At 34.4% G+C, this 27,810-nt stretch overlaps 3 protein-coding genes, 2 long non-coding RNA genes, 1 other non-coding gene and 1 pseudogene across 8 annotated transcripts; 2 read left to right on the top strand and 5 right to left on the bottom strand.

The window, feature by feature from the left end:
- Positions 1 to 3,756: 3,756 nt before the first annotated feature.
- Positions 3,757 to 5,092, bottom strand: LOC106379095 (annotated as a pseudogene).
- A 4,833-nt stretch (positions 5,093 to 9,925) lies between these two features.
- Positions 9,926 to 12,000, bottom strand: LOC106379094 (precursor of CEP5-like; the record flags this gene model as incomplete). Its single annotated transcript, XM_048747341.1, has 1 exon — positions 9,926 to 12,000. A coding segment is annotated over one exon (477 nt), but the record flags the coding sequence as incomplete, so codon positions are not given.
- Positions 12,001 to 15,833: 3,833 nt separating this feature from the next.
- Positions 15,834 to 16,888, bottom strand: LOC111202751. Of its 2 annotated transcripts, XR_002655647.2 has the most exons (3): positions 16,441 to 16,885; positions 16,183 to 16,313; positions 15,834 to 16,084 (listed from the first exon to the last, which is right to left on the bottom strand). It is a non-coding gene; the product is annotated as an uncharacterized LOC111202751 (long non-coding RNA). The 2 variants fall into 2 exon arrangements; XR_007319215.1 differs by having other exon boundaries at positions 16,183 to 16,888.
- A 526-nt stretch (positions 16,889 to 17,414) lies between these two features.
- On the top strand, positions 17,415 to 18,801 carry LOC106380206. The gene is made up of 3 exons (XR_001276294.3): positions 17,415 to 18,332; positions 18,457 to 18,520; positions 18,604 to 18,801. It is a non-coding gene; the product is annotated as an uncharacterized LOC106380206 (long non-coding RNA).
- A 1,480-nt stretch (positions 18,802 to 20,281) lies between these two features.
- On the bottom strand, positions 20,282 to 23,926 carry LOC111203424 (succinate dehydrogenase [ubiquinone] flavoprotein subunit 1, mitochondrial-like). Of its 2 annotated transcripts, none has more exons than XM_022697311.2 (13): positions 23,672 to 23,926; positions 23,047 to 23,440; positions 22,826 to 22,966; positions 22,655 to 22,740; positions 22,484 to 22,576; positions 22,342 to 22,405; positions 22,128 to 22,271; positions 21,801 to 21,988; positions 21,520 to 21,694; positions 21,246 to 21,416; positions 21,087 to 21,156; positions 20,866 to 20,986; positions 20,282 to 20,774 (listed from the first exon to the last, which is right to left on the bottom strand). In XM_022697311.2, the coding sequence occupies exons 1-13, from the start codon at positions 23,765 to 23,767 to the stop codon at positions 20,634 to 20,636; spliced, it is 1,884 nt and encodes a 627-aa protein (XP_022553032.2). In that variant the 5' UTR covers positions 23,768 to 23,926; the 3' UTR covers positions 20,282 to 20,633. The 2 variants fall into 2 exon arrangements, with proteins under 2 accessions (XP_022553032.2, XP_022553031.2); XM_022697310.2 differs by having other exon boundaries at positions 23,047 to 23,443.
- Positions 23,927 to 24,058: 132 nt separating this feature from the next.
- On the top strand, positions 24,059 to 24,130 carry TRNAE-UUC. The gene has a single exon. It is a non-coding gene; the product is annotated as a tRNA-Glu (tRNA).
- A 206-nt stretch (positions 24,131 to 24,336) lies between these two features.
- BNAC02G43970D lies at positions 24,337 to 26,022 on the bottom strand. The gene is made up of 3 exons (XM_013820010.3): positions 25,448 to 26,022; positions 25,010 to 25,351; positions 24,337 to 24,942 (listed from the first exon to the last, which is right to left on the bottom strand). Exons 1-3 carry the CDS (start codon positions 25,733 to 25,735, stop codon positions 24,463 to 24,465), a joined length of 1,110 nt encoding a protein of 369 aa, XP_013675464.2. The 5' UTR covers positions 25,736 to 26,022; the 3' UTR covers positions 24,337 to 24,462.
- Between the last annotated feature and the right edge of the window lie 1,788 nt (positions 26,023 to 27,810).

Raw genomic sequence — 27,810 nt, forward strand, 5'->3', positions numbered from 1 at the left:
CCGTTGCTACTCGCAGTAGCATAAGATTCATCTGTGGGGAAATTGATGGTCCTATCTCCTCCAAAAAACTATCAAACTCCCCCGGGTTAGTTGAACTAAACAAACCATCAAAATAATCTACCACCACCTTTTCCACACCATTTTCTTCTGTAACCCAATTACCCGCCTCATCATAGAGACCCACTATTTTATTTCGGATCCGACGTTGCTTTGTCAAAGCATGATAAAACTTAGTATTAAGATCCCCAGATGAATGCCACATATTCCTACTCTTCTGATGCCAGTATTCCTCCTCATCCTTATAGGCCTCTTGTAATTTCTTGGAAATGTCAATAATATCCTCTTGTGTTTTATTGTCATCTGTTTGTACTTCTTCCAGTGCCTTTTGGAGATCCTGAATTTTGTCTTTTCCATATGGTTGGTTGTTTTTTCGCCATGAAGATATTTCATGCCGACAATTATTAATCTTAGTAATAAAATCTGCTGATGATCCTTCCTGATTTTCTGTCCAACCCGATACAATTGATTCCATGAGTCCCTCTTGGCCAATCCATCGCTTATCAAACCTGAACTGTCCTCTTCTCCTTCTTGTTAATTTATCTTCTAAAAAAGCTACCACAGGTCGATGATCTGAGCCCACCAGCCTCAAATATTCTGTATAAGAGTATGGGAAAAGTGTATGCCATTCCTCATTAGCCAAGGCTCTATCCAGTCGGCATCTGACTGTAAAAGCTCCTTTCCCTTTACCTCTCCGTCCTTGCCATGACATTTTGTTACCACGAGCTGGGAATTCCAATAAACCACTGTTCCTTATCATATTATTAAAAGGAATAAAAGAGGTTGCACTTCGTAAAGGTCCCCCATCCTTTTCATGATTCCCGGTAATTTCATTTAGATCACCAATTACAAACCAAGGATCAGACCTTGCGAGTCCATACCTAGTCAATCTTTCCCATACATGTTCTCTTAGCTCTTGAACCGGATCTCCATAAACAAAGGTAAGGAAAACTTGTTTTCCATTGCTCACTGCTTCAATATCAATCATTCTATTGCTAGAGTAAAGAATCTTTACTTGATACTCATTGTTATAAAAAAGAGCTAAACCACCACTCCTCCCATTCGGATCCACCGTAACCAGACTATCGTATCCAAAGTGAGATTGAAATTTCTGAACAAATTCAAAATCCTGTTTCGTTTCCGATAAAAACAAAAAGTCTGGTTTATGTTTTTGCCGTATTTCCCGTAAATAACTTATGGTCCAATGACTTCCAAGTCCTCTGCAATTCCAGCTTAGTATTTTCATATAAAAAAATATATTTTTAAGCGGAAAGGCTTAGGTGTGATGCCACCCAGAAACCAACCAATGTTACACCTCCACACACACCTGCCAAACCCTCGCTCACATTGTCGCAATCCCACATGCTGATTCCAATTAGTATACCATTGTATCCATAACCAAACCTCACCACGAATCCATTCCGGCCACATATGTTTATTATTTAAACCAGCCAAGTTCAATTTATATTTCAATAACCATGAACTCCAATACCTCCAGGACTCTCTAATAAGAGAAACCGCTTTCAAACTAAAGCTTAAAGATTTCAAACTAACAACAACAAAATTTCCTGACCAGACAATGATATTAAATTGTATTATCAACTCTCCCACACCAAGCCTCATCTTAGTATACGTATAATGCTTCTCCCTGGAGTTCACTTCAAGATATGAGAATCCAAATAAATCTATCATTTGTTCATACCACTTTGATACCAAGAATATTATATCCTCTACTACCATCTCCAACACCCTAACTGATCTGTTTATTTTTACACTCCATACCAAAATAATATTAAGAAAAAAACAAGCAGTAGTGGTATTGTTGTATCTGTCTCTGATCCATCTTTCCCACGAATTCCAGAATATACCTCCATACAAACCAAGCATCCCTAAATTTCCCAAATAAACCTGCAAAGTAACCGTGAAGAGACTCACCCGATGAGCCAAAAAACAAAACAAAAGCAGTTCCCTTTTGTTCTCTTGCAGAAACAAAAGCAATTCCTTTTCATTCCCCTGATACACTCTTTGCCAATCCACTAGACCCCACCAAACCGTGCCTCCCGCCCCAGAATCCCAACGTCGTGAGATCCTGAAAAGCCAAGATCGCCTCATGTGTCGCCATTTCCCTTGTAAAGCCGATCCTATAATATCCATTCGACGCCCCTTAAACCTTGAACCACTTAGAACTTGCGATCTCGCTTTAATGAGAGCGAGATCTCGTGATTGGAGGATGCGTGAAGGGAACTCCCTTAACCGGAACGATATTGAAGATCCCTTTGATTCTCCTCGCCTTATCGGATGAAACTTTCCTAAACTCCAAAGATTCGTTCGAGAGTCGACCCCTTTTAGCTTCCATCCACCAAAGAAAACGTCATAGGGATGTAGATCTGCCTTCTGATTGTACCTTAAAACCTTCCAATTGCCCCGTAGTAACCATTGATCTCCGGGATCCCAACCTTGCAAATCCATGAAGCCCTAGTAAATCGCTATCGCCATCGCCGTATACATTCATAAATCATCGCCGTATTTTGATCAACATTTTCGTTCAATAATATAAATAGTCTAAAACACATGAAATGAGAACAAAACAACAGTAATCCGTCCAAAAACATAGTGAAAACATCCACAAAGTTCATAGATTAAGCAAACAAACCGAAACAAGCTAAAAGAGTTTCTACTTCTAAACATAGCTAATAAATTAAATGATTAATAGATTTGAATATAAATTTTAAAACTAAAAAAATACTAATTTGGTTATTGTTTTGAAATTTTGGATACAATTTTTGTTAATGCACAAAATAAGAAGCTTGAAAAGTTTTTTAAGTGAGTAACAATCCATAATTATATGTATATTATCTGATCTTAAGCTATGTGTAGCATTAATATAAATATTTTGAATAAAATGAGAGAAGTAAACTAAAAATATAAGGTTAATTATACGTATGTTCGATTATCTTCGGATATCCATTCGGGTTCGGATATTACCCGTTCGGGTTCGGATATCCAAACTCTCCCAACTCAATACCCGTTCGGGTATTTTGCTACTTCGGTTCGGATTTCGGTTTGATTTTTTTGGGTCGGGTTCGAGTGCGGCTTCGGATATCGGGTAAAGTGCCTATGCCTAACGTATAGATAGTTATATTAAATTTTACATGAACATAATTTTATGAAGATAAGATAATTCATTTACATAATCTGTCCCTTATTAATTTTATTTATACTTTAAAGCTTAAATTATGGAACAAATTTATTTTAAATTTTTATACTGGTCAAAATTTATTTTGATTATTATATAAACTAAATATATGTCAGTTAATATTCTAATTTAAATATGTATATTAAAATATGAAATTATTTATTAGTTTATATATCTCTCTTTAATATTTTGTTTTAAAATATTTTATAAAATTCATGAATATATGTTATTCTTTAATTTATAATTTATAAAGTTAATAAATTGATTAAATTACTTTATATTTATAAATTATTGTAGTAATTTAATTATGAATATAAATTATGTATATATAATATTATAGGAATGTGATTTCTTATTCTATAAATCAAAAATGAATTAATATTCAATTTATAATTATAGTTATTATTTATTATGAATTTTATTATGTAAAGTAAATATTAAAAATAAATGTATATTTACATTTAAATAAAAATGTATTAAAAGATATTATTAAAACGAAATCTTAGAAAAAATACTTAAGAATATTGTTTAGATATATTATTTTAAAAATATTAAAATATTTGGTTAAATATGGTATATATTTAATAATAACTAAATTAGTTGTAGGAAAGATAATATAAAGTTAAATAAATGTAATGGTTTAACCTAGATTATTTGTAAGTAGATAAAAAGTTTTTCTGTTTTAATAGTATTGATATTAGTGAAAAGAGAATGGTTCTAATCTCGTTGCCTTTTTTTCAGCCTCACCTTTTTTTTTCGTCATTTTCAGCCTCACCAAATGCATTACTTCACCGTTCAACAAAATAATTGCCTTGCGTAATTTGTGGTGGTAAACAATATAAAATATTAATTTTAAATTTCATCAGTCCAACTGGAACAAAGAACACTAGATTAGTTATTTTATTACAATCATTTTCTATATTTATTGTACCGTGTCAACTTTAACTAAAGGGAGCATGAATGAAAAAAGTAAAATTTATAATCACTTTTTTATTAAGATGAGCTCTATTTAATTATTAGTTGTAGTAGCTAATAGAACTCACCTGGGTCGTTTTCTTCTCCCTAATTTGGAAATCTTTAAACCTTTCTTTTGCGCCACCAACCATTTTTATTGTATTTAAGAAATCCAAACACGTAGTATAATATATCTTTCAAATATGTATATAAATCTAAAGGATCTCCAGAGCCTTTCTTCATGTGCTTCGCAATTCTACCTTTTGCACATGGGGGCAAGTAGTAATTAAGAAGCTCACAACGAAGTATCTGTATTTATATTAACATGCAAACTCATGCAAAAACAAAGTTTCAAATCAATTAAGCGCAGAAAATTATATTTAACTTTATTAATTAATGAGCTAATGTAACTCTTAATCGACCAACTTACAAATAGCATATCATAAAGTACAGATACTAAATTTAAATATAACTTTTTGGAACAAAGTTAAAATATCACTTAAAACAACAATTAAAATAGTTAAAGACACATATTAATTAAGTAAAGCACGAAGAAGTACGGTAAACTATTAAAACATTTTCTAACGCTTTTAGGTTCATTGTTCTTGACAGCATGTCCAACGCCGGGACTATGCCCTGGTGTCCTAGGCTTGGAATTATCTTTAAACCCTTCAACAAATTCATTATTTTCTTTCATCTTGTGACCAATGCCCGGACTACTACCGGGAGAAGTAGGCCCAAAATCATCGGTATAACCGGCAGAGGTATGATGATCAGGATCATCACCGTCAGTTTGGCGCAACTGTCTTGCCTCAGTGTATGTATTTTAAAAGATACCATAGAAATGAAGAGAATGGTAAGAATGATATTAGTTGACAGCTTCATGTTAATTGTTTTTCTTCTTCTGTGTGGAATTAGTTTATAGGGTAATGAGAGAAGAAAATGTAGATCAAACGACTTTGGTTATATCTTAGGGGGATATATCTCTAATGGTATTCAATTTCTTACTATAAAATAGAAGAGTGAAAATGTTATAATTGTACTATTTTTACTTTATAATAAAGTATTATTAGAGTATAACTAAATTATATTATGAAGTTATTCTATTTTTTTTTTTAAATAGAGTGAACCATTCGAGGTTGTTTTAATTTACTTCTAAATATAGATCGTTTTTATAATTGTAATATGAGTGGAAGTTTACAATGAGCACAGTGATTTAATTTGAACCGCTCGTATATCATTTTCCAAAACCATAAGAAAATGCAGTGTAAATTATAAATAAACGGTGAGGGGGATATTATCAAACATATGCCAGGCATATAGCAAAGCTTAGGCCTGGGCATAAAATCCGGAACCCGAAATCCGAACCGAACCCGAACCGAAAAACCCGACCCGTTATCCGACCCGAAACGTAAAAATACCCGAACGGATCTTGTAGGGTGGTACAAAAAATATCCGAACCCGAAGTGTTATTAACCGAACCCGAACGGGTAACCCGAAAAATCCAAAATTAATAGTCAATATAAATATTTTGAAATATATATAAGTATTCCAATTATTAAATTCAATATTTGTGGTAATATTATATATAATAATAAATATTAAAATTCTAATAAATGCTTTAAGTACACAATTAGTTATAAATAAGTATTTTATAATTTGTTCATTGAAATAAAAAGTCTACTCTCTATAAGACAATACATATTTTTTACAAATGATGTTTGTTTTCATGCTTGATTTAATATTTTATTGTTATTTTATCAATTTTATATGTGATAGATTAATTTTTATTTAATTTAGATGTTTTTCTTTATGTTTTACTTCAAAAATTTTGTTTTTTACTTTGGTTATATCCGAACCAAACCGATATAACCCGAATCCATACGATATATGATTACTTTATGGGTTTTATGATGCAATACAATTTTGAACCGAACCCGAAGTGTTATTATCCGAACCCGACCCGTACTAATAAAATGTTAGTATGGGACCTAGAAGCATAAATCCGAAAATCCGAAAACCCAAAAAACCCGATCCGAATGCCAACGGGTACCCGAACGCCCAGGCCTAGCAAAGCTTGTGGCCCAGCACTTTGATACTTAATTTACTTTGTACAATTAATCAAAATTTGGACTTATACCTGATTTGTTAAAAAATGATTATTTGTTAATTATTTTAAGTATTTGCACAAAAAAGTTATTTGCAAGTTATTTGTTCTGATTTATTACTTTTAGTTGTGAGTATTTGTGGATTATTTTTAAGTATTTTCGAATATTTAAAAATTATTTGAAATTTTTTTACGAAAAAGAACAATAAAATTACTATAAACAGTTGTGCATTATTATAAAAGAAGAAGAATGAGCAAAAACACGGCTGGTGATGAACAGAGTGTGTGCCAATTCAGATTTTAACTATCGGTTCATATCCTAAAACCACTAAACATTTTCACTGGTCTAATCAGGACTAAACATGTTTTTCACTCATTGTGACTATACATAAACAAATAAAATAATTTTCCATATTAAAATGGTATTATTATCTTTTTTGTTAAGCGACGACTATTTATTAACAGCGGTGAAATGAACTGTTTACATTAAAACTCTCAATTTCGAAAGGCTAACTAAGTTTCCCTAACCATAGAAAGACACTGATGTTAGAAGGACCCTCTCACATCTGGCCATCTCCATATAGATAATATATATATAACCTTTATATATACTTTTGATACTTTAAAAAGTACAAATCCTGAAAGAAATCCCGGTTTTTAGTTATAGATATATAATAAAAACAAAAGTTATATATATATATATATATATATATGTATATGCATGGTTGTTGCGAATTGGAATGTGTCTTCTTTCTTTTTTTTGACTAAGAAAGTGTCTCTTTCTTTAAGTTGAATTCTTAAGAAACCTCACTAGTTTTACTTCAACTTTTTTAGTAAAACAATCTGGTGTTAAAAAAAAAAGACAGTCGACTCTAGTGTTAAAAAAAAAATTAAGATACATTCCCAAAAACATTTTGGATATGTACAGCAAAATTTCAATTCTTGAGATTCCCTAGTTATATTATATGATCAAATTCATGACTCATGAAGAAGTATATATATTATAAAAAATTGAACTCCCCTCCCCACTCACAAATACAAGATCTTCTGCACTACCAAAAAGGGTTGGTTACCATCGGTCAGATTTATAAAAAAATAGTATCGTACGAAAAATATTTGTAATCATTATATAAATTCCCAATATGTTTTCGTATTATTTTTATTTGCCTTCTGAAACCATTATATGATATATATGTTTTCTCTGACCGTAGTAATCACTCCAAAGATTTGAGTACATACAATACACTTAGCTATTTTCTCTAGACTTGTATATGACTGATTTTCTGTATGCATAAGTGTGTATTCTCTTGGTGATTGTAACTTGTGACGTTCGATAGTCATTTTTCTTTTCTTGTTTTTTTGGTAAAAAAAATATTATTGCTTAATTTGTATATGGCCAATACAAAAGATTAATAAGCCATTGAGGCGGTACATCATAAGCTATAGAAGATAAAGACACATCATGTATTTTCTTCGACAAAAGATATGCCGCTCGATTACATTACCTGTTTGACATACCGAGAGAAAATTGAGGGAGCAAAGATATCCAATGTTTAATAGCGAACACCATATAATTTCCAGTTTCCACATTCGCTTCATCTTGGTTTATGATCCGACATATTGCACACTATTGTTTTCTTACATGGGTCTAGAACGATTGTTTCTTTCCAATTTTTCAGAGGAAGAGGTAGAAATAAATAAAATATTGGAATTGGTAAAGTAAAAAAAAAAAAGACAAATAAAATCCATATAAAGGAACAAGCCGTCGAGTTTCTTGAAATTCTCTTGTAAACAGAAATATGTTTATTAGAGTTCTTTATGTAGTTTTAGATGTTTAAAACATATGAAAACGTGTATTGTCAATAGGGAAATTAATTCGAACAATAACTCGATTCTTTTATATACGAAAATGATAATCAATCCAAACGGACTATTCCTTCATTCTAGCGTAAGTTCTTAAAGACAATCACATGTAAAATGTCTGAGTCGAGGCTTTTTCACAAAACTTTGAAATGTTTAACTGGTTGAATGAATATCACTTGAAAATTTTATATCGACACTTGTTGTCCTTTATTCTGTTTATCAAGTTTAAAATATTAATGTGACCGACAACGCCGTCATGCTTGTAATAAAATACTATTAAATATAAATTAAAGCCATATTTTTGTATATAAAAACGAACTAGAGGAAAAGTTAGTTCGTCAACTAGCAAGGAGTATCAAGTCAAAGGCTCCATCGCCATCAACTCAACCACTAACTCTTCCCTACCACTCATTCTGTCTTTGTCGTTCATTATAATTCCTTTCCAAAAAGGTTTTTCATTATAAAAGTTTTGTTTTTAATCTTATAAAAGTTTTTTTTTAAATCTTAAGTGTCCTAATTATCAAATAAGTTTTAACCAAATTTTAGATTCAACCATTTTTAATGGGGGTTTTCAACCTCAATCTCTCAAATGTATCAGTATATGTATACAAAAATATTTATATTTTATTATGCGTGTTTCAAAATTAAGAGAAATCTACGTCAAAGTATTTCACTGAAGGAACATTACAAAATTTTCAAGTGACATTAACTGATTGAAACAATTTCACTTGAAAATTTTGTATCACTTGTAATTGTGCTATACATTTGGTAGTGGGAATATCCAATATTTTTGAATATTCGTACTACTATGCCCTAAAAGTATGTATGCAGCCATACGATGACATGTTAAAAAGTGAGAAGGTTGTTTTTTATTAATTATTTGGTTGGTTCCGACAAGCAGGGAAGTCCTTCGAGGGGCCTACCACAGTCTCCTACCACTTGACTTTTCTTTTACTTTCAATATATTTTGCACAGAAACCTGTATTCTTTATGCGAGAAATCATTTGCCATAGTATTTATTTTATTTTTTTTTGAGAAAGGTACCACAATTATTTTTTGAGGAAGTCATAAAAGAGTTGACAAAAAAAAGAGGAAGTGATAAAAGCCAAAAGGCTGGGAGGTAGAAGTGCAATTTGCTATTGTTTCATAACGATGACAAAAAGTAGAGTAATTAACATTACAATCTCAACCTCAACATCACAGTTATAACTTTATTATGATGATTAAATAATTAAACACCAACTTACCAAGAGATGTCTTTATTTATAATATAAGTTCAAAGTAAACATTTAGTTATTTGTAAACCATCAGTTCACCGCAGCACCATTGCCGTTGCTTTATCACCACATAACACATACTATAAGCAGATCTGACTATAAGAACGTCACATAGAGAAAAAATTATACGAAAAAGAATTTTACCACAGTTTTTTAATAGAACAACCTTCTCACCTTTTAACATGTCATCATATGCCTGCACAACTTTTAGGGCATAGTAGTACGAATATTCAAAAATTTGGGATATTACCACAGTTTGTAAGGTCTTTTTGCATGTGAGGCCGTGCTGATTCTTTGACATTTTAACATCCAGAGTCAAAAAGAGTTAATTATATTTTATAAATTATATACATATATATATTGATTTTTAGGGTGATTCAAATATATCTTTTCAATCTATCAAAATATATAAGTTCATGTTCGTTTACCTATCGCGCAACCTGCAATATGCGACATGCGACTGATCGCAGGTCGTTGTTTGTTTTGCTGTCGCGTAAAATGAGACCTGCGATTGGTCGCATGTCGCAAGTCGTAGATTGTTGTTCGTTTTGATGTCGCGCGACTGATCGCACGACCACTCGCCGGTTCCCATTCAAGTCGCCAGAAAAAACAGCGACTGAAAGCTAAGAAAATTTTGATCGTGCGACTGGTCGCAGATCGCAGGTCGCACGACACGTAAACGAACATAGTTTTAGTCACAGATCGCAGGTTTAGTCGCAAGTCGCAGGTCGCGCGACACGTAAACGAACATGGCCTAAGTATCTTTTAAAAGTATTCTGACGCAGACAAAATATATGCTTTTTAAAAGTTTTCTGACGCATACAAAATACATACAATAGCTATTGTTTTATTTATTACTTCCTCCGTTCTGAATTATTTATCGAGAAAAAATTTTGTCACAAAATAAGTGTCGTTTTAAAGTTCGCAAAATTTATTAATCTTAATCTCATATTAAAATTTTCTATTGATTGAAATATAATTAGATGTATAGGTAATGATGGTTTCTATTAAAAAGATACAAAATTAATATTTTTTTAATCTGTATGAAAAAACCTAAAACGATAATTAAATCGAAACAGATGGAGTAGTTAGTAATAGTTCAAACTTCAAATTACAACTGTACAATATTTCTATAGATATATGTTTTGGAATTAATAAAACAAGTTCGATCGTTATTATATCAAATTTTATAGATTTTTAAGTAGATAGTTTTAGCAATGTTTAAAAGTCATAAACGTTGCATCTGCGTTTTAAAACTTCAAATATTTATATAAAACTTTAAACTAATAACCAGTTCTTATGATTAATTATTGTGGCCAATATTTAACAATGTGTATATTGTTGGACACAATTTTGGTCCATAAGCCAAATGGTCCAGCATCGGTCTGGACCATGCGACGCGGAACGAGTAAGAGGCCCATTACGAGCTGTTCAAAGAGATAGAGGGCCCGGAGATCGAGAGAGCGGTTACGGAGATCGCGGAGTGATCCACTATAAGAAGAGATCGATGGATACGAAGATAGATACGTTGAAAACCCTGGAGAGAGCTACACTCATACTTCGATCTTGTTTTCACCTAACTTTAAGTATTCTCTCTTGTCGATCTCATTTGTAACGTTCGATCTCATTTGTAACGTTCGATCTCATTTCATTCGTTGTATTCAATCTTATTCATCAATAAAATCTATCTTTGCCTACTGGAATCTAATTATATCGTTGTGTTCTAAAGATATTGTTGCCTACATCATCTTTTCTTCCTTATATTAAATTTTCGATCACTATCAAATACTTAATGTATATTTTAGGATCTACATATATGTAGTTTCCGAATGATTCTTATATACGAATGATGAGGTATCATCTGTACTCAACCTCGACTGGAAAAGAAAACCTAAACCATTTGTATTCCAAGAAGCAAATTGAAGATTTTTTTCATCGAACATCGTTACGTACGTATTATAAGTGGAACTGCATGAACATGATTAAAATACAATAGTAAATCATACGTTTACAAATCACAAATACACATATACACATGCATATGTGGAATAACAATTGCATGAAAATGTTTAGTTGTGCGATAAACTATGGCCAATCCCAGGGCTATGACCAGGTGTTGTAGGCCTGAAATCTTCTGCATCTTTACTTTCCGGTGTTGGCGAAGGAGGTGGCTGCGAGAGCTGGACCGCCTTTTCATCAACTATCAGATCGTTGTTCATAGCCTTCATCGTCTTGCTATCATCATGACCAACATTCATCTTATCATCAACTTTCATGTTTCTTAGGGTTCGTCCATGGACGCAATTAAACCCATTAAAAAGCACCATCACGAAAAAAACGCAAACGAACAATGTTTTCTTTTGACCCATAGAAGACTCCGCTGGAGAAAAAAATGGGGGATGGAAAAGAAAACAGAAAAAGAGAGAGATATTAAATATCTGTGTTAAGGACTCTAAGAATATTTGAGAGGTGGTGTGAAGTAATACTTGCTCTATGGGGGCATTTATATAGAGATTGTACGTGCTTAATTGTTGCAAATAAACTAATGAATTAAAGTCGATATATTTTGTTTATTAGAATTGTTACAAAGTAGGTCGCATGCTAGTGATATTCTTTCAAAATAAAATGATTGCAAGAAAAACAAGCAGTTCACTTAATCGAAAATTTAAGCTACCTAAATAATGTTTTTTTTTTTTTTTTTGCAAAAAACCTAAATAATGTTCAATTATAGAAAAAGACATCGCCGAAGCATAATAGCTCTACAACCATTAAAGTTCGTCCGACTCCGAATCAAGACACTAGGGGTCAGGAGGCTATTCACTCTTTAGTCTCTTAATTACAGTATCCGTACAAATTAATAATATTATAATCATAGTACTTTATTTATAAATATTTATTTGTAATTAAATGTATTAATTTTAAACGATTTAATTAATTGGTAGATTTTATCTTTTTAGATATTTTTAAACAAATATTCATTTTTATAGTTTTATATATTGATTAATTATTTAAAATTAATTTTTATTTATATTAGAATAATTAGTGTTTTGGTCAGGGCCGGTTGGTATATCGAAATTATATATATTAGTGTTTAGAATAAATAGTATTAGAACACTTTGAAATGATAACAACAAAAGATATATTTTATTTGTAAAACAATTTTTGTTAAAACTTGTTTTTCTTTGTTCACCACTGTACCTACCGTAAAGTACTGTACATTCACACATACACTAAATGCAGAAGAGAAAAAACAATAATAACTCATCCAAATAAACTAAAAGAAGTTCGGCTCTAATCCGTTTAGTTCGGTTTTGGTTTAACCAAAAAGTTGTCGAATTACAGCCTCAGCATTTCCATTGTATTGTGATAAAAGCTACTTGCATCAGACCTCGGCAGAGCCAAAAAATCCTAATACTTCGGTTGTGTTGTCTTTCTATCGGTTCTGTGTAGAATCCATCCTTGCTGCGGGAGGGCATCGGTGGGTTGGTTTTTCCTTACCGGAGAAGAAGCAGCAATGCCATCGACGTCGTGATTTAAAATAAAAGAACACAAAGGCTATGTCACGTAGGGGTTGGCGGATAAGTGCCCGTTCGGATTCGGATCGGATATCGGTATAAATTAAAAGTATAAAACCCGTTCGGATATTTCTACATTTTGGGTGGGGTTCGAAATGATCGGTTTCAAATATTTAGATTTTGAAAGAAAAAAAATTAAATTCTTCATTGTCTAAGTTTTTTGTATTTGAAATATATATATATATTAACTTAACTGGTTTTTTTAATTTTTAATAGATTAAATTATTGATAGGTTTGAAGATAAAACTTTAAAACATAAAGATAGTAGTTTAGTTATTATTTTAAAATTTTAGATGCAACTTTTGTTAATGTAAAAACCAAAAGTTTAATTTGTATTTTAAATGAGTATCAAATGATTTTGTCTATAATTATATGTATATTGTCTGATTTTGACCATGTATGTTTGGTTAGCTTCACATATCCATTCGGGTTCGGATATTACCCGTTCAGGTTCAGATATCAAATCTCTCCTAATTCAATATCCGTTCGAGTATCTTTCGGGTATCTTGCAATTTCATATTTTACGGGTTGAGTCCGGATATCGGATAAAACGCCCACCCCTAACGTGACATTTTGAGTGATTGGCATTTACGTAACCGCCGGTGAAAATATATACAGTAGATTCATTGTTTTACTTGGGTTTTAAACGCTTATCGGTTCATAAAATAAAACCGAGAAAAAAAAAGTAAATGTAGTGTGGTACCAGCTAGTAGTATTTTTTTGTAGAGCTATAACAAAAAAAGTTTGCTATGTCTTCTCTCTAGTTTCTGATTTCCGACGTGAATAGTGTCTTCCAGCCGACGGAGTGGGCTTCCACAGCCACCGTCGGTCCGGTTTTTGTTTTTATTTCTTTCGATTTGCATGTTCTGGAGGGAGGGAGAGGGACCGTTGTTTCCTTCCAACTTTTGTTTCCATATGATCAACTCTTTTGACTCTGGGAGGTGGGAGCTTTGTCAGTTCCATCGTCACTGGCTTTAGGTTATCAACACATTTAGTTCTATGTGTTACTGATTTGTCGGCTTCGGGTTTTGGATGAGATTTGAATAGATCGATAGATGCTCTCCGAAGACGAAGCTATGGTGAAGAAGACAATCTGGATGGAGGTTTAGTTTTATCTGGTGTTTGGTGGCTTGCTGGCTCGGGATGAGATCTCGAAGATTTTGATTGGAGGCTGTTCGTGGAAGATGCATGTGGGGTTTCAGGGTGATTCCGGCGAAACACTGTTGGGTTTCTCCGCCGTGGGGAAGATGAAGGGATATGACTTACACGTGTTGGCCTCGTTGTTGAGGATCCGGGTTTGGTTCGATGGTGTAATGGGCTTAGTTATTTTTGGCTTTTGTGGCCAATGGTGTCTTAATGTAGGTGTGGGGTTTTGCTTGGGTTGTAATATATAGTTTCGGGCTTGGTCCAGTTGGACCTTAACCTCTAATTAAAAAATAGTAGATAGCAAAAAAAAAAAAAAAAAAAAAAAAAAACCGAGATTTGTCTATGAATTGAGAAAGGCGTTTATATCTATTTATGAATTTTCATTACAGGCCAAACAAGATAGAAGGCGGCGACTACACATGTAGACATTCGGGTGGCATGCATGAGCCACGCTTAGAGCATCTCCAGTGTATTACTCCAGATTTTACTCTAAAATGGTGCAACGCCAAAATGGAGTAAGGTTTTTCTCCAATGTATTACTCCATATTCTACTCCAAAAATAATATATTTTATTAATAATTGTTAATAATACCTTATATTTATAAAAATTTACTAATTAACCCCAACTATTTTATGCTTACAAAAATTCCTTAAAATATTATTTATTTAAAATAAACATTTATTATTAAAAAGTACAAGAAATCATAAAAATAAAATAAAAGACAACATATAAGTTGGTTTAAAGAATATTTTTCTCACAAATGATCAACTAATACATTTCGTAATGAAACATAAACTTCTTTATTTTTGATATTCCTAAATCGAACAAGAAAACTTTGAAATCGTACATTTTCATCTTCTGCAATTTTGATATATGGAGGTGTACCTTCTCTTCCAAGTTCAGTTGGTGCATCGAATTCACGCTCATTTTCAATTATTATGTTATGTAAAATTATACATGTAGTCATGATGTCATGTAACACATTTTTCCCAAAATCGAACATGTCCTTTCACAATAGCGAAACACAACTGTAGATCATTTTATGTTATCTGTATTTTATATTATTATTATTTTTAATTACAATATATATCTTTATGTAAAGTTATTAAATAATGGAATATCTTGTTTATTTATGTTATTGTATCATTTTAAAATATTATTTAAATAAAAAAATAAAAACATTAAAGATTTAAAGGACCAATTCACAAATAAAAAAAAATTCAACAGAAAATGGAATGAGATTGGAGAAGATTTTACTCCAAAATAATATTTGGAGTATAAAATGGAGTAAGATTGGAAATGCCCTCAGTTGAGAAGAATCAGTAAGAGTGAGTTAATTACATATGCCTTGGATAAACAAGTGTCCTAGTTTTACTGATATATCTCAGTGGCTGCAACTGGAATGTCATTTTTTGGAATAAAATCATTTGGAATGAATCGGGATTCCATAAACTAGTTACCAGTTATCATGAATAGTTTCCAAACACAATTCCACTTATTCTATTTTTGGAATGAAACAAAAAAATAAATCTTTGGTAAAAATCATTCCTTTTATTCATATTCTAAACTCTCGTGAATGAATAGAATGTATGGAATCTCTATTCCATTTATAATTTCAGTTTTTATTCCATTTTTAATATCATTCCAAATTTTCCTATTCCATAAAAAATCATTCGTTTTATTTCTAATATTCAAATACACCCAGTGATGATGGTAACAAAAATAAAAATAAAAACCAAAATTACCGGGTCCAAAAACACAATAGAAAGCTTGAGCAAGAATCTACATAGTACAAGTTTGATTTCATTTATTATAAAATTAAATAGAAAAGTAAAACGAAAATCGTTTACGTCTGGTTCCTAGCTTTCTGCTTCTCCTTGGCTTCGCTACCTTGAGTTTTGTCGTAATCTTCCCAAAATGAAAATACATACATAATCGTAAACAATCACCGTCGATTAAGAGATATTTACTTGTATTGTACATATAATAAAGTGTTGTGAAATTACCAGGGTGGTTCTCATGGACCTTATCATTGTTGTCCTTTTGGAAAGTTTGATTTCCTCCATAGGTTCCTCCAAACCCTTCTTCATCAGACCTCGTTGCGTACCCTTCTCCAAACGAATGCGACATCACGTCCCTGCTCCATTTTCATCCAAAGATAATGGAGCAAAAACATTAGAATAACTTTTTTTTTTGAGATTTAGGAGGAGTGTCCTGGCCCCACGTGGTCCAGACTAGCCACGGAGTAGGCTTAGAGGAGTTACCTCAGACCACGTATTCTCCTCGGGCCCGGGCCGAAGAACCCATGTGAAAGCCTCGGTGGCCAACGGGAATTGAACCCGGGACCGTATTGGGGCCGAAGCTCCCTCAAGTACCACTAGGCTAACCCCGCTGGTTAACATTAGAATAACTTCCAAACGCTATTACACATACAAAGTGGACAAGACAAATACCGGTTTCCTCGTTTGGATTTTCAGGCTTCTTATCCATCTTTTGCTGGTCAGAAGCGGTCGCAAAAAAAACTAAGCCCGGTAACTTTGTTGCCCGTTCTACGCCGAGGGGACAAGAAAGAGACAGTTGTTGAAGATAGTGGTCGGATAGTCTTAAACACGTAGATCATTTCTCACCTTTCTGAGGTTTTTTTTTAAGCCTTTGAATTTATAGAGAGGAAGTAGTTTCTACTTCTTACAAGAAGATTATAAGTTTAAAGAACTCTCTACTTAATACTAGTTAATACTAGGGGACTGATACGAGTTAATGTACATTATGTACTACGTGGTGCATTTTGAATAAAGAAAGGTTATAAAAGGTGGAGTTATCGAATTTTATCACGTCAGGACTAAAGCTTTAATTAAGCATCTCTGTTTCCCCTAGTACGACGGTGTCTTGCCAAGCTTTCGTCACGTGGAGCTCTGATGACATGTGGCGGGCGAAGAAAGGAGTCGACTAAGGTGTTTGTCAGAGATGCCATACCACACGATGCGACGGTTTATATTTCAGTGACAAATCCTATCTTACCAATTTGAGCCGCAAAGAAAAGTTAATAAAAAACCCAAGTAAGCTGGTCCAGCTATTCGGCCTATCAGATTTTTGCTACCGACCCAATCCAAAATAGTTCAGTGTGTTGATTTGAAAATCGTGGTCATTAAAAGTGAATCAGCCACAAAGCTTAAAGAGTATTTGCACTCCTTACCAAAGTTTTTTAGTGTATTTAGTTATATACCCTAAAATACTGTGTGACACTGTTTGATAAATGTTTTGGACTCTTCTACCCCTAACGTTATTATGCTACCAAAATACTAATAATCTTTTGTAATTTTTTATAGTTTTAGTAAAAATTTAATTTCACAACATATCTCGAACGAAATCATTTTTCCTATTCCCATGTCAAAGATATTAATTATTTTTTGTATTACACTCACCTCTTTCCTCTACTAAACTTGTTTTAATTTTCAAAACCCTCTATCTCTGCAAATCCGTACTCTCTCTTCCTTATACCCAGCTTGATACTTTGTAATTGTTGTGTCATATTACTGATTTTCAAAAGGTTTAATGGATTTTTCTGAATAAGAAACCCCCACCTTCTCCCTCCTCTTCCTCGAGCTCGCGGTGGCGCGTGTATTCACGCTCCTCAATCTCTGCCCCAACGCGCAGGCTCGACTCCATTTGTTTCTCGAGAAGCTCGTAGGGAGGAATAAGCGTGAAGAGATGGTAGAAGAATAAGCATCATGGAGGCAAGAGAGAAAGAACAACAATTTTTATCTTGAAGATTGGTAATGTCCACTGAAAAAAACGCTATGGATTGTATTCTTTTTTGCCTAGTCTTTAATTTTTTTTTGGTCAAAACTCACTCTTTAATTTTTTTTCCAACTATTTACTTTGATTGCTTTGTATTTTCTTACTTGATTGTTTTCTTGCTTTAGTAGATTTTCGATGAAAGTTTTGATGTAGTGGTGTGGTGTCTAACGTTCCAATAAATGTTTTTTTCTTTGTTATATCAATTGGTGTTTGCCCCTTGATATTAACTCAAGTTGACCCGCCAACTGTACCGGATGCTGATTCTACAACAGAGAAACATGATGAGGGACTCAAAATTCTATAAGCCTCAATCTTAGTTTCCCATTCTTCTGCTGGCAAAGATTTTTTTATTATGTTGGTAATCTTTTCAGTCTCCTCTAACAGATAACTCAAAACTTAACCATCTAATTAACCTATTTTCAAGAACGATCTATAGTTATTTTGTCTAGTGACTATGGCTTGTGTTGTGATGCGTTTTTCAGGATCTGATGTAGTCTATTCTCAGCCAAATGAAAATGGTCAAGCATGTGCTACGATTTTTGGAAGGTTTAATTTTTTCCATTAGCTTTTGTTCATGTAAGTTCATTGTTTGACATTCTACCACGTCTCACACTGGTTCATTTTTGCAGGCAAGTTACCGTGACAAAGGGGAATCTAACGAGTGATTGGCTTGATAGTGTTTGCTCTTGTTGGATAGACATTTACATTTTTTCGAGACAATACAAATTTTAGCCGGATATTATTTTATATGCCAAGACCAGTTGACAAAACCGATACATATATGGTTTCATTTATACGGATTATAAATAAAGAGATTGTAATGTAAATTGAATTAGCCGGCTACAATAATTTCTTGGTGTGTCGTAACAAACCATAAATAACAAACAGTAATAAATATTTGAATTAGATGCTAAGATTAAATGTTACACGGCTAAAATATCTAATAAAATATAACAATATATTTATCCAACATATCTAATTATACATAATAATCTATCTTTCGAATTATTCATTCAAATACATTGGTAGACGACTAATATATTTATTGTTAGTCGGCTAACATATCTAATTATGTATAACAATTAAGTTATCCGTCAAATCTAGTGCAAAATAATTTAAAACTAAATATTTATATATAATCTATTATTTAACTTTTAATAAATTATTTTAGCCAGCTAATTATTATAATATCAGGACATTGCATTTTGATATAGAAATAGAAGTGGTTGTAACTCTCAAACACATTTCAAAACCGTATTATAAGATTAGTTCACTTCGAATAAAACAAACGCAAGACAACTAATATGAGCTACAATTTTTCTGCATTTCAAATGAACAAAAAACTATTATACGAACATTATATCTCATGTCCAACAAACGAAAGTCAAGACACATTTAATAAATTATAACAATTTATCAAAATTGCTAACATATTTAATACCACAAACACCTATTGTTAAACGGCTAACAATTTTAATAGCCATAAAACGATTTTGTTTTTTCTCGATTCAGTATCACTTAGATAAAGATAACCAAGAAAAATCCTTTTCCGGGGACAGAAAAATCTTCTGTTCTAATCATCATCCAATTAACCAACACAATCAACCAACAACAACAACACACAATTATTTATTTTTCATAAGGTTTGAAGCTTTTGTCTTTTGCTAGAACCAGTAGGTCATCCTCTCATCTTCTTAACAGTAGGCGAGGTTCCCCTCCGCCGGAGCCACGATTGTCTCTACTAGATTGACTAACAGTGAAAGAAGGAGGTTCAGGAACAAAGCACAGTGATGTCGTTCTTGTTCATCGTTCTTCTCCCACTTACCACGATACAGCCAGACTATTCAAAGACAAAAACAAGAACACAAAGGCACCACAATTTGGTCGGGATTCTGTAAAAAAGAAAAGAAACAGAGGAGGAAGATAAAGAAGCAGGTAAGGACCATGAGAGAGAAAAATGAAATTTTTGTTTAAATTTTAGAAATCGTAATCTTACCAAATCTTTATAATATTTTTAAACTTACGGGGCACCTAATGTGACCTACAAACTCAATATATCAAAGGGTTCTAAATGTAATTTTACATACACTTTATCTACAGTCGCTGCTATACTTTTACTGTATTAGGTATATTCTTAATTTTTCACTTCTTTATGGGTTTTGAACTAAACCCAGACTGATCTAGTCTTTGCTTGATCAGACAGACCCCTATTTTTATTGCTGTTTTCTTTTCTTCAGATGGACACACACAATTGGATCTCTAGTTTCCAGTCTAATTATTTATTAACATACATCCACTGATCCAGAGTTAATAAGAAAATCATATTTAAAAACTGCTTATATCACAAAGTGTAGTGTTCCAGGAAATGATAAAAAAAGAGAAATATATCAAACAAATAAAGTTTTCTTTTGTTTGTAATCACTTTATTACACACTTCAGGTGTCAAAATGTAAAAACCCAGATGATGACGTCGAACGCTGCTTTGTCCTCCATCATGAGCTTATCAACACTGTAACAAGTAGAAAACAATATTTTTCTTTTGGTCTTCTTCTAATTCCATTTTCCTTCCCCTGATATTGTTATTAATTATTCTGATGACATAAAAAGTAATAAAGCATATGGCTGCTACTTTGCTTGTGTGTGAGGGGAAGGGAATCAATTAATAGACGCGAGCTTTGGGAGGGAAAGTGTCAATCTCATCGTCGAGAGTGTCCATGTGAACAGGCCTATACTCCAACCTCACCTTCTCATCTTCCCAGTACCCCAATGTATGCTTCATCCATTCTCCATCCTCTCTTTTCTGCACCCACCCACAGTCATTATATTATTACTATTATTTGAGAGAGGTTAAATCATATATATGCATGTTAAACGAGGAAGTGGAACCAAACCGTGAAGTCCTCCCGAGCATGTGCTCCTCTGCTTTCCTTTCGTGCTTCCGCTGAATGCATTGTTATGGAAGCGTTTATCAAAAGGTTCTCCAGTTCTATTGTCTCTATCAAATCAGAGTTCCTGCATTTTTATAAAATAAGTTTAGTAACAAAACGCTTTTTGGAACAAAGATAATTTAAAATATCGATCACATTTGTAAAAGAATCGCTTTTTTTTTTACCATATCAAACTCCGATCTTTAACTTGGACATCCTCGAAACTTTCCCATGCCTTGTCGATCAACTGACAACCTGTGATCAATTATTTCAGAATTGGTGGCACTTGGCAGGTGGAGAGAGAGCTCTAACTTCAGTATACTAAGTCAAGACTTCTACTTTACCTTCTTCCAATGTTTCTTGGGTGCGGAAGACAGCTGCATTGTTCTGCATAATCCTCTGCATGTTCAACCTGATACTTGAAGTAGGAAGCGACCCGCTTGAGTGTCTTAACTTGTTCAGCCATTCGATTGTCTTCTTTCCTGCATTCTCCTCTAGAGGTCTCTGTTTCTCACCTGCACCCGTTCAAAATAAGGCAATAAATAACATCAGAAGAAACGATTCCTTTTCTAATAAAATGATACTACAGTCCTGAGAAATCCTCAAAAAATGACTAACCTGGTTTACTTATCTCTGCAACCCTATTTGCACAAGCACGGCCAAACACAACAATGTCGAGGAGAGAATTTGCACCGAGCCTGTTTGCACCATGAACAGATGCACAAGCTGCCTCCCCAGCAGCCATAAGCCCAGGAACCACTGCATCTGGATCATCTCCTTTTATGGTCACTACCTGCAGGACAAAAATGAAAAGAATTACTTTGGCTGCGAGACTTTTAATGCATCTCATCTACACAAATTTCACCCAAAACTTCTAAAAGGGCTTCTCCTATTCTTACCTCGCCGTGGTAATTTGTTGGGATACCACCCATGTTGTAGTGAACAGTGGGCAAGACTGGAATAGGCTCTTTGGTGACATCAACACCAGCAAATATTGCAGCTGTCTCAGAGATTCCAGGAAGCCTTTCTTTTAGAACTTCTGGTGGAAGATGATTCAAATGGAGGTAGATATGATCCTTGTGCGGTCCTGGCGATTTTAGCAACAGATCCAAAAAAAAAAAAGAGTATTAAAGTATCACAAAATCAAGCACGGATACAGCTCAAAGACATGTAATGAGAGTTCCTCCAAAAAAAAAAAAAGAAAACTAGTTTAAAGGGAAGCATACCTACACCACGACCTTCCCTGATTTCCATAGTCATAGATCTGGACACAACATCTCTTGATGCAAGATCTTTGGCAGTTGGAGCATATCGTTCCATAAATCGTTCACCTTCACTGTTTCTAAGGATACCACCTTCACCTCGGGATCCTGCAATTGTATAATAGACAAACGCATTAAATCTTCAAATTAGTGCATGTGAGGACAACAAGATGCTAACCTTCGGTGATGAGACAACCGGCTCCATATATACCAGTTGGATGGAATTGAACAAACTCCAAGTCCTGCACAAAGTTATTAGACAAGAATAGCACACAAAGACTTTATACACCATTTATCTCAAAACGAAAGCGGTGGCAAACCTGGAGTGGAAGACCAGCACGTGCAACCATGGCATTGCCATCTCCTGTGCATGTATGTGCTGAGGTTGCAGAGAAGTATGCTCTTCCATAACCCTGGGAAAAAAACACCAGCCTTCAGGTGAGCATATTTGCACTACTGGAAAACTTGGTCTTACATAAAAACTAGCTCACCCCAGTGGCCAAAATTGTTTGTGCAGAGCGGAAACGATGGAGTGTTCCATCTTCCATGTTTAATGCAATAACACCCTGGCAACTGCCTGCATATGAATGAAGTAACAATGTTGCATGAATACCGACAGCAAAAAAAAAAAAAAAGAAAGAAAAAAGCTCTCAGACACATACCATCACTAGCCATGAGCAAATCGAGAGCGAAGTATTCAACAAAGAACTGTGTGTTATGCTTCATAGCTTGTCCATAAAGGGTATGCAAGAGAGCATGCCCAGTCCGATCCGCAGCACAGGCACAACGATAGGCCTGACCACCTGATGGTAAAAGAAAAAGAAAGCCAAATATGAGAAGCTTTCGAAACAAAAAGACGTTAGAGAGAGAGAAAGAGTAAGACCTTTGCCAAAGTCAAGACTCTGACCACCAAAGGCACGCTGGTAGATTTTACCCTCTTCAGTACGAGAAAAGGGAAGGCCGTAGTTCTCAAGTTCAATGACAGCTTTAGGTGCCTCTCTACACATGTACTGGATAGCATCTTGATCACCAAGCCAGTCACTGCCTTTGACTGTATCATACATGTGCCATCTCCAGTCATCTTCAGACATGTTTCCGAGAGCAGCATTAATACCACCCTGAGCAGCGACGGTATGGGAGCGTGTGGGGAAAAGCTTGGTGATGCAAGCGGTGTTAAAGCCATGCTCCGATAATCCAATGGCCGCCCTAAGCCCTGCACCACCAGCTCCCACCACCACCGCGTCATAGGTGTGATCCACTATCGTGTAATCACCGGTCTGCTGCATCATGCATTATCAATCAGCACAAAGCATTTCTACAAAACGCGATCCCATCCAAATATAAAACCTAACAGAATGACAGGTTTTCAACAAAACTATCATGTGAATAAACTAGACGCCCTGTGAGGTTCACAACTCTATCTCTCTCGAGAGAGAGAGCTTCCACATACGATCGAAACGGAAAACTAATAATCGGAAGAGAGAGAGAGAGAGAGAGAGAGATCTTACAGAAGCGGAGGAGAAGAATCTAGGGAAGCGAGATCCAGTGAGCGAGGAGTTCCTTGAGGAAGGAACACGAAGGCTACGAGAGACGCAGCGCCACATCTTCTTCTTCTTCTTCTTCTTCTTCTTCGTGAATGACTTGTATGCTGCAACTCCTCCGTAGAAATGAACAGACAAATATAGTGTGCTTTTCCTCACAACTCGCGAGCGAGAGAGAGCCACCGAGGTGAGGTTCTTCCTTCACTAAGAAAAATAGAAAACGATCAACTCTTTCTATTCCCTTTACTACCCTCACTCTCCCACCATATTTACGGCTTTACCTCCCCAGATTGTGCACTTGTAAATGGGTCAAATTTGTCAATTGAAGTCTCAGTGAGACTAATGTATATCAATTCCGTTGTCGTCCAGCGGTTAGGATATCTGGCTTTCACCCAGGAGACCCGGGTTCGATTCCCGGCAACGGAGGTTTTTTAGATTTTCAAATCTTCATCAATCAATCGGCCCTAAAACTAAAAAACCCAATTCCAACACACTCTAGTTCAGTGAATTATTATGTTTCCATGCAGTGTTTTATTTTATAGAACAGTTTAGTAGGTCCACTATACTACAAGTACAAAGTATGACATTTGTATAGAACCTTGTAAATATTATTGTTAGCTTGTAACGCAAGATTCAGTCATCAAGATCAATATTAATTTATTACACCGGCTCGCTGGTTGATACTTTTAAAACCTAGTAGCAAAGAAAAAAAAAGAATGGAAATCGGATAATGCGAAATGGAACGGATAACAAAAAAATCAGTTTCCGGTGAGCAAATTGGCGGGAGGACGAAAATGATCGACCGAGAGACCCCAAATGTTAAAATCAACTTCTTCGATCCGCCACTTCTCCGTCATCTGTCTCCGATGGTTCGCCGACGCTTCACCATACCTAAAAACCGTAACTGTAGTTTTCCCACCGTGAGCGATGTTCACATCATCCACGTACCGATAATCATCCATCACCGATTCGGCGCTCGTCTCCCAAAATACATCGCCTTCCTTGGTCCGCATACTCAGAAGCCTCGAGTCCTCAAACTGTATCAACAGTCCCGATCTCTGGCTGAAATAACCCCATATCGTATGATGAATGATCTCGAAATCTGGACCGCTTTGAGCCTCTCTAACCGCCGGACTCGTCTCAAGTTTCAATATAAAGCAATCTTCGCCGTTGATAATCTTCTCTCCAATGCATGTCGCGTCGAGGAACATATTCGCGGTCGAACGAGGATCTAAACCCTAGTAACAATTAATAAACCATTACCGGTTCAACATAACCCTTAAAAATTTATGAACGTGTTGGTACCTGTAAAAAACGGCGGAGAGGTCTCGGTGTACCGGTAGACGACGGTGTTTGCTGGTTAGAAGAATGTCGCCACGAAAGCCGACCGTTACTTCCGCAAATGACTTTACATCCAGAGACAACGAGCTCCAAACACCACAGATCTGGATCTTTCTGCCACAATATGAAACCACCCATTTCATCGTTGCTTTTAAGATTAACGTTGGAATCATCTCCTTGGTGAAACTCTGACGCCGTCATCTTCACTTGCCCAATAACGCACATACTGTTCACGGCGTTTAACGCAGCAGGTCCTCCCGTCGCCGCTATGTATTGCTGCACTATGTATTTCGCCGTCGAAGCTTGCTAATTAAATTAAATAAGTGAGAGTACTGATTAATTAGATCCTCACCAGTTAAACTATATATGGACTGGTCTCTAAGACGGGGCCTAATGACTTACAATGGAGGAATCTTTGACAGGCTTATGAACAGAGTGACCAACTTGAACCTGGAGAGGTATAAGAGGCGATCCAACGAGGTAGAGCAGAAAACGAAGCTCGTTGATACGAGCAGCGATTAGCGGTTGCGACAATTTATCAGACGTTTGAGCTTTCATCCACGTCATCATATTCTGACACCTCAATGCAACGTTATTGCCCATACCGGAGAACAGCTCCTCTGGTATCGGAATTTCCAAAACCGTCTCCAAACCATCGTCTCTGTCTACGTTCGGACACAGCTTCCTCATGCACTTCCCACTCCTTCGATTCTTCTTGTTCTTGTGATTTTCTTTTGTTCTATGAGCGATCGATTGAACAAAACCTACAAATGGCTCAAAGATTGTCAGCACGCCTGTATTTCATGAAACCTCTTCTTTGTTTTTGTTTTAGTTAATTGGTGGTACTAGTTCGAAACTTTGTCTTCGTTCGTGTTTAATTATTTTAGAAGGGTCTTCCAGTTAATATTTGTGGTTCTCCTTTGTTTTAGTTTCTTATATTTTTTTTTTAATCTTAATTAAATGTTTTTTTTTTTTGAAAATAACTTAATTAATTAAATGTTGTTGTTGAGAACAATATTTTTTTGGTCAAATCTTGAGAACAATATTATATGCGAGCCACAAGTAATATGCATGTCATGCGATACGTATATTATGTGAGTGTAAAACAGTATTATATCGACGACCATTCCATACAAATTAAAATCTATAGTTTTCGTCTGTATAATTCACTCAATGATTTTTCTCTGGTATATAAATTTGGGGAAAACAAAAATTTGGGGATTGTGTTTTTCTTGTGATGATCGAGAGAAATAAATATTATTTTAAATTTCATTTTGGTCTTGGTTGTCCTCGTCTTTAGGATTTGTTATACAAATTTATTCTTTGTAAACAAACAAATATCTCCTACTTGCATACTGTTTAAACTGGTTGTTTTGGTCTTGGGTTGCCCTCTTCTTTTGGGTTCGTGTAAAATTTTCCATTAGTGTTCAATAGACATGCAATGATGTCATGCTTAGTGTAAAACCAGAGACAATTCCTGTGTCTATTTTTGGACAAACAATTTGAACCATATCTTTCTCTGGACAACGTATATATTTATAAATCTTGAATGAATAATGAGTGGTGTAACGTCCATGGGGGCTACTCATTAAAAACCAGCGTCAGCCTTGTCCTTTCCAATAATTGGTCCAACCCAATAAAATTTCAAACAAAAATGAAAATACAAAAGTCTTAATTTACATATCACAATTTGAATAACTGTTGATTAATTTAAAATATATTTAAATAAATAATTAAATTTAAGAAAATCATGATGCTGACTTGTAAACCTCAAATGCTACTAAGGATAAGTTTACAACTAATATGTATCAAGATCATCAAACAACAATACAAGATTTTGAACGATGATAGTTCGCTAATAATGTTAAGATTATTGGATACTAGTGGTTGGAACTGTTATTTTGGACCATATGCTAAGGAATTTGTAAGCTGGCAGAATAGTGTGTTTGTGGAGGGACCCATGGGCCTAAATAATTCCTCCTTTGAAACTAACAAGGGAAAGCAATAAAAGGGGGTCCAAATTAATTAATTTATATGTTTGCAAAGTCAAATGCTAGTTCTAATGGACGTTTGTATAAAAGAAACATTACTACAAGATTTTACAACTTTCCAAACACGACAAGCCATATAATGCAATATATATACAGTATCATCCATAGATGATCCAGTAAATTCCATATATCGCTCGATAAGTTTCGCCCCTTTCTATTCTAAAATAACTACTTTCTTGTAATGGAAAAAATATGTTGAGTGATGTGGCGGTGTAAACAGAACGCAAAATCCAAAGCTGGTTAGTATTTTTCCACATGCCATCGTCCAGTTTATCCAGCGGATGCAACTCAGATAAACAGACTCACGTGGCAACATCTAAGCGTCCCAAATGCCAACAAGGCATGTAAACGCTAAAACAAAACGCTATTTCTTATTATTATCACCACTAGAAGTAAATAATCGCTTCTTCCTTTTATTTTTCTGTCGTGAAAAAAAAACTTAGTATTAGAATTACACTGAAAAAGAAACGAAAACGAAAATTTCAATAAAGTAAGGGATATTAAATACTTGGTCAGTTGATTACGTAACATGTATAATAGAAAAACAATAAAATTCCTGATACTGCATTTATTGGGGGCACTGCATAAATCCACATGCTATGATTTTATTTTGTACACCGTCGTCAAAAAAATAAAAAGAAAGAAAAGAAGAGAGGTTGTGTTAATTAAAAAATTGTGCATGGGAATCCAAAAATCATAATATTAAAAAAATGG

The sequence above is a fragment of the Brassica napus genome, chromosome C2 (assembly GCF_020379485.1).
Source record: "Brassica napus cultivar Da-Ae chromosome C2, Da-Ae, whole genome shotgun sequence".
NCBI lineage: Eukaryota > Viridiplantae > Streptophyta > Magnoliopsida > Brassicales > Brassicaceae > Brassica > Brassica napus.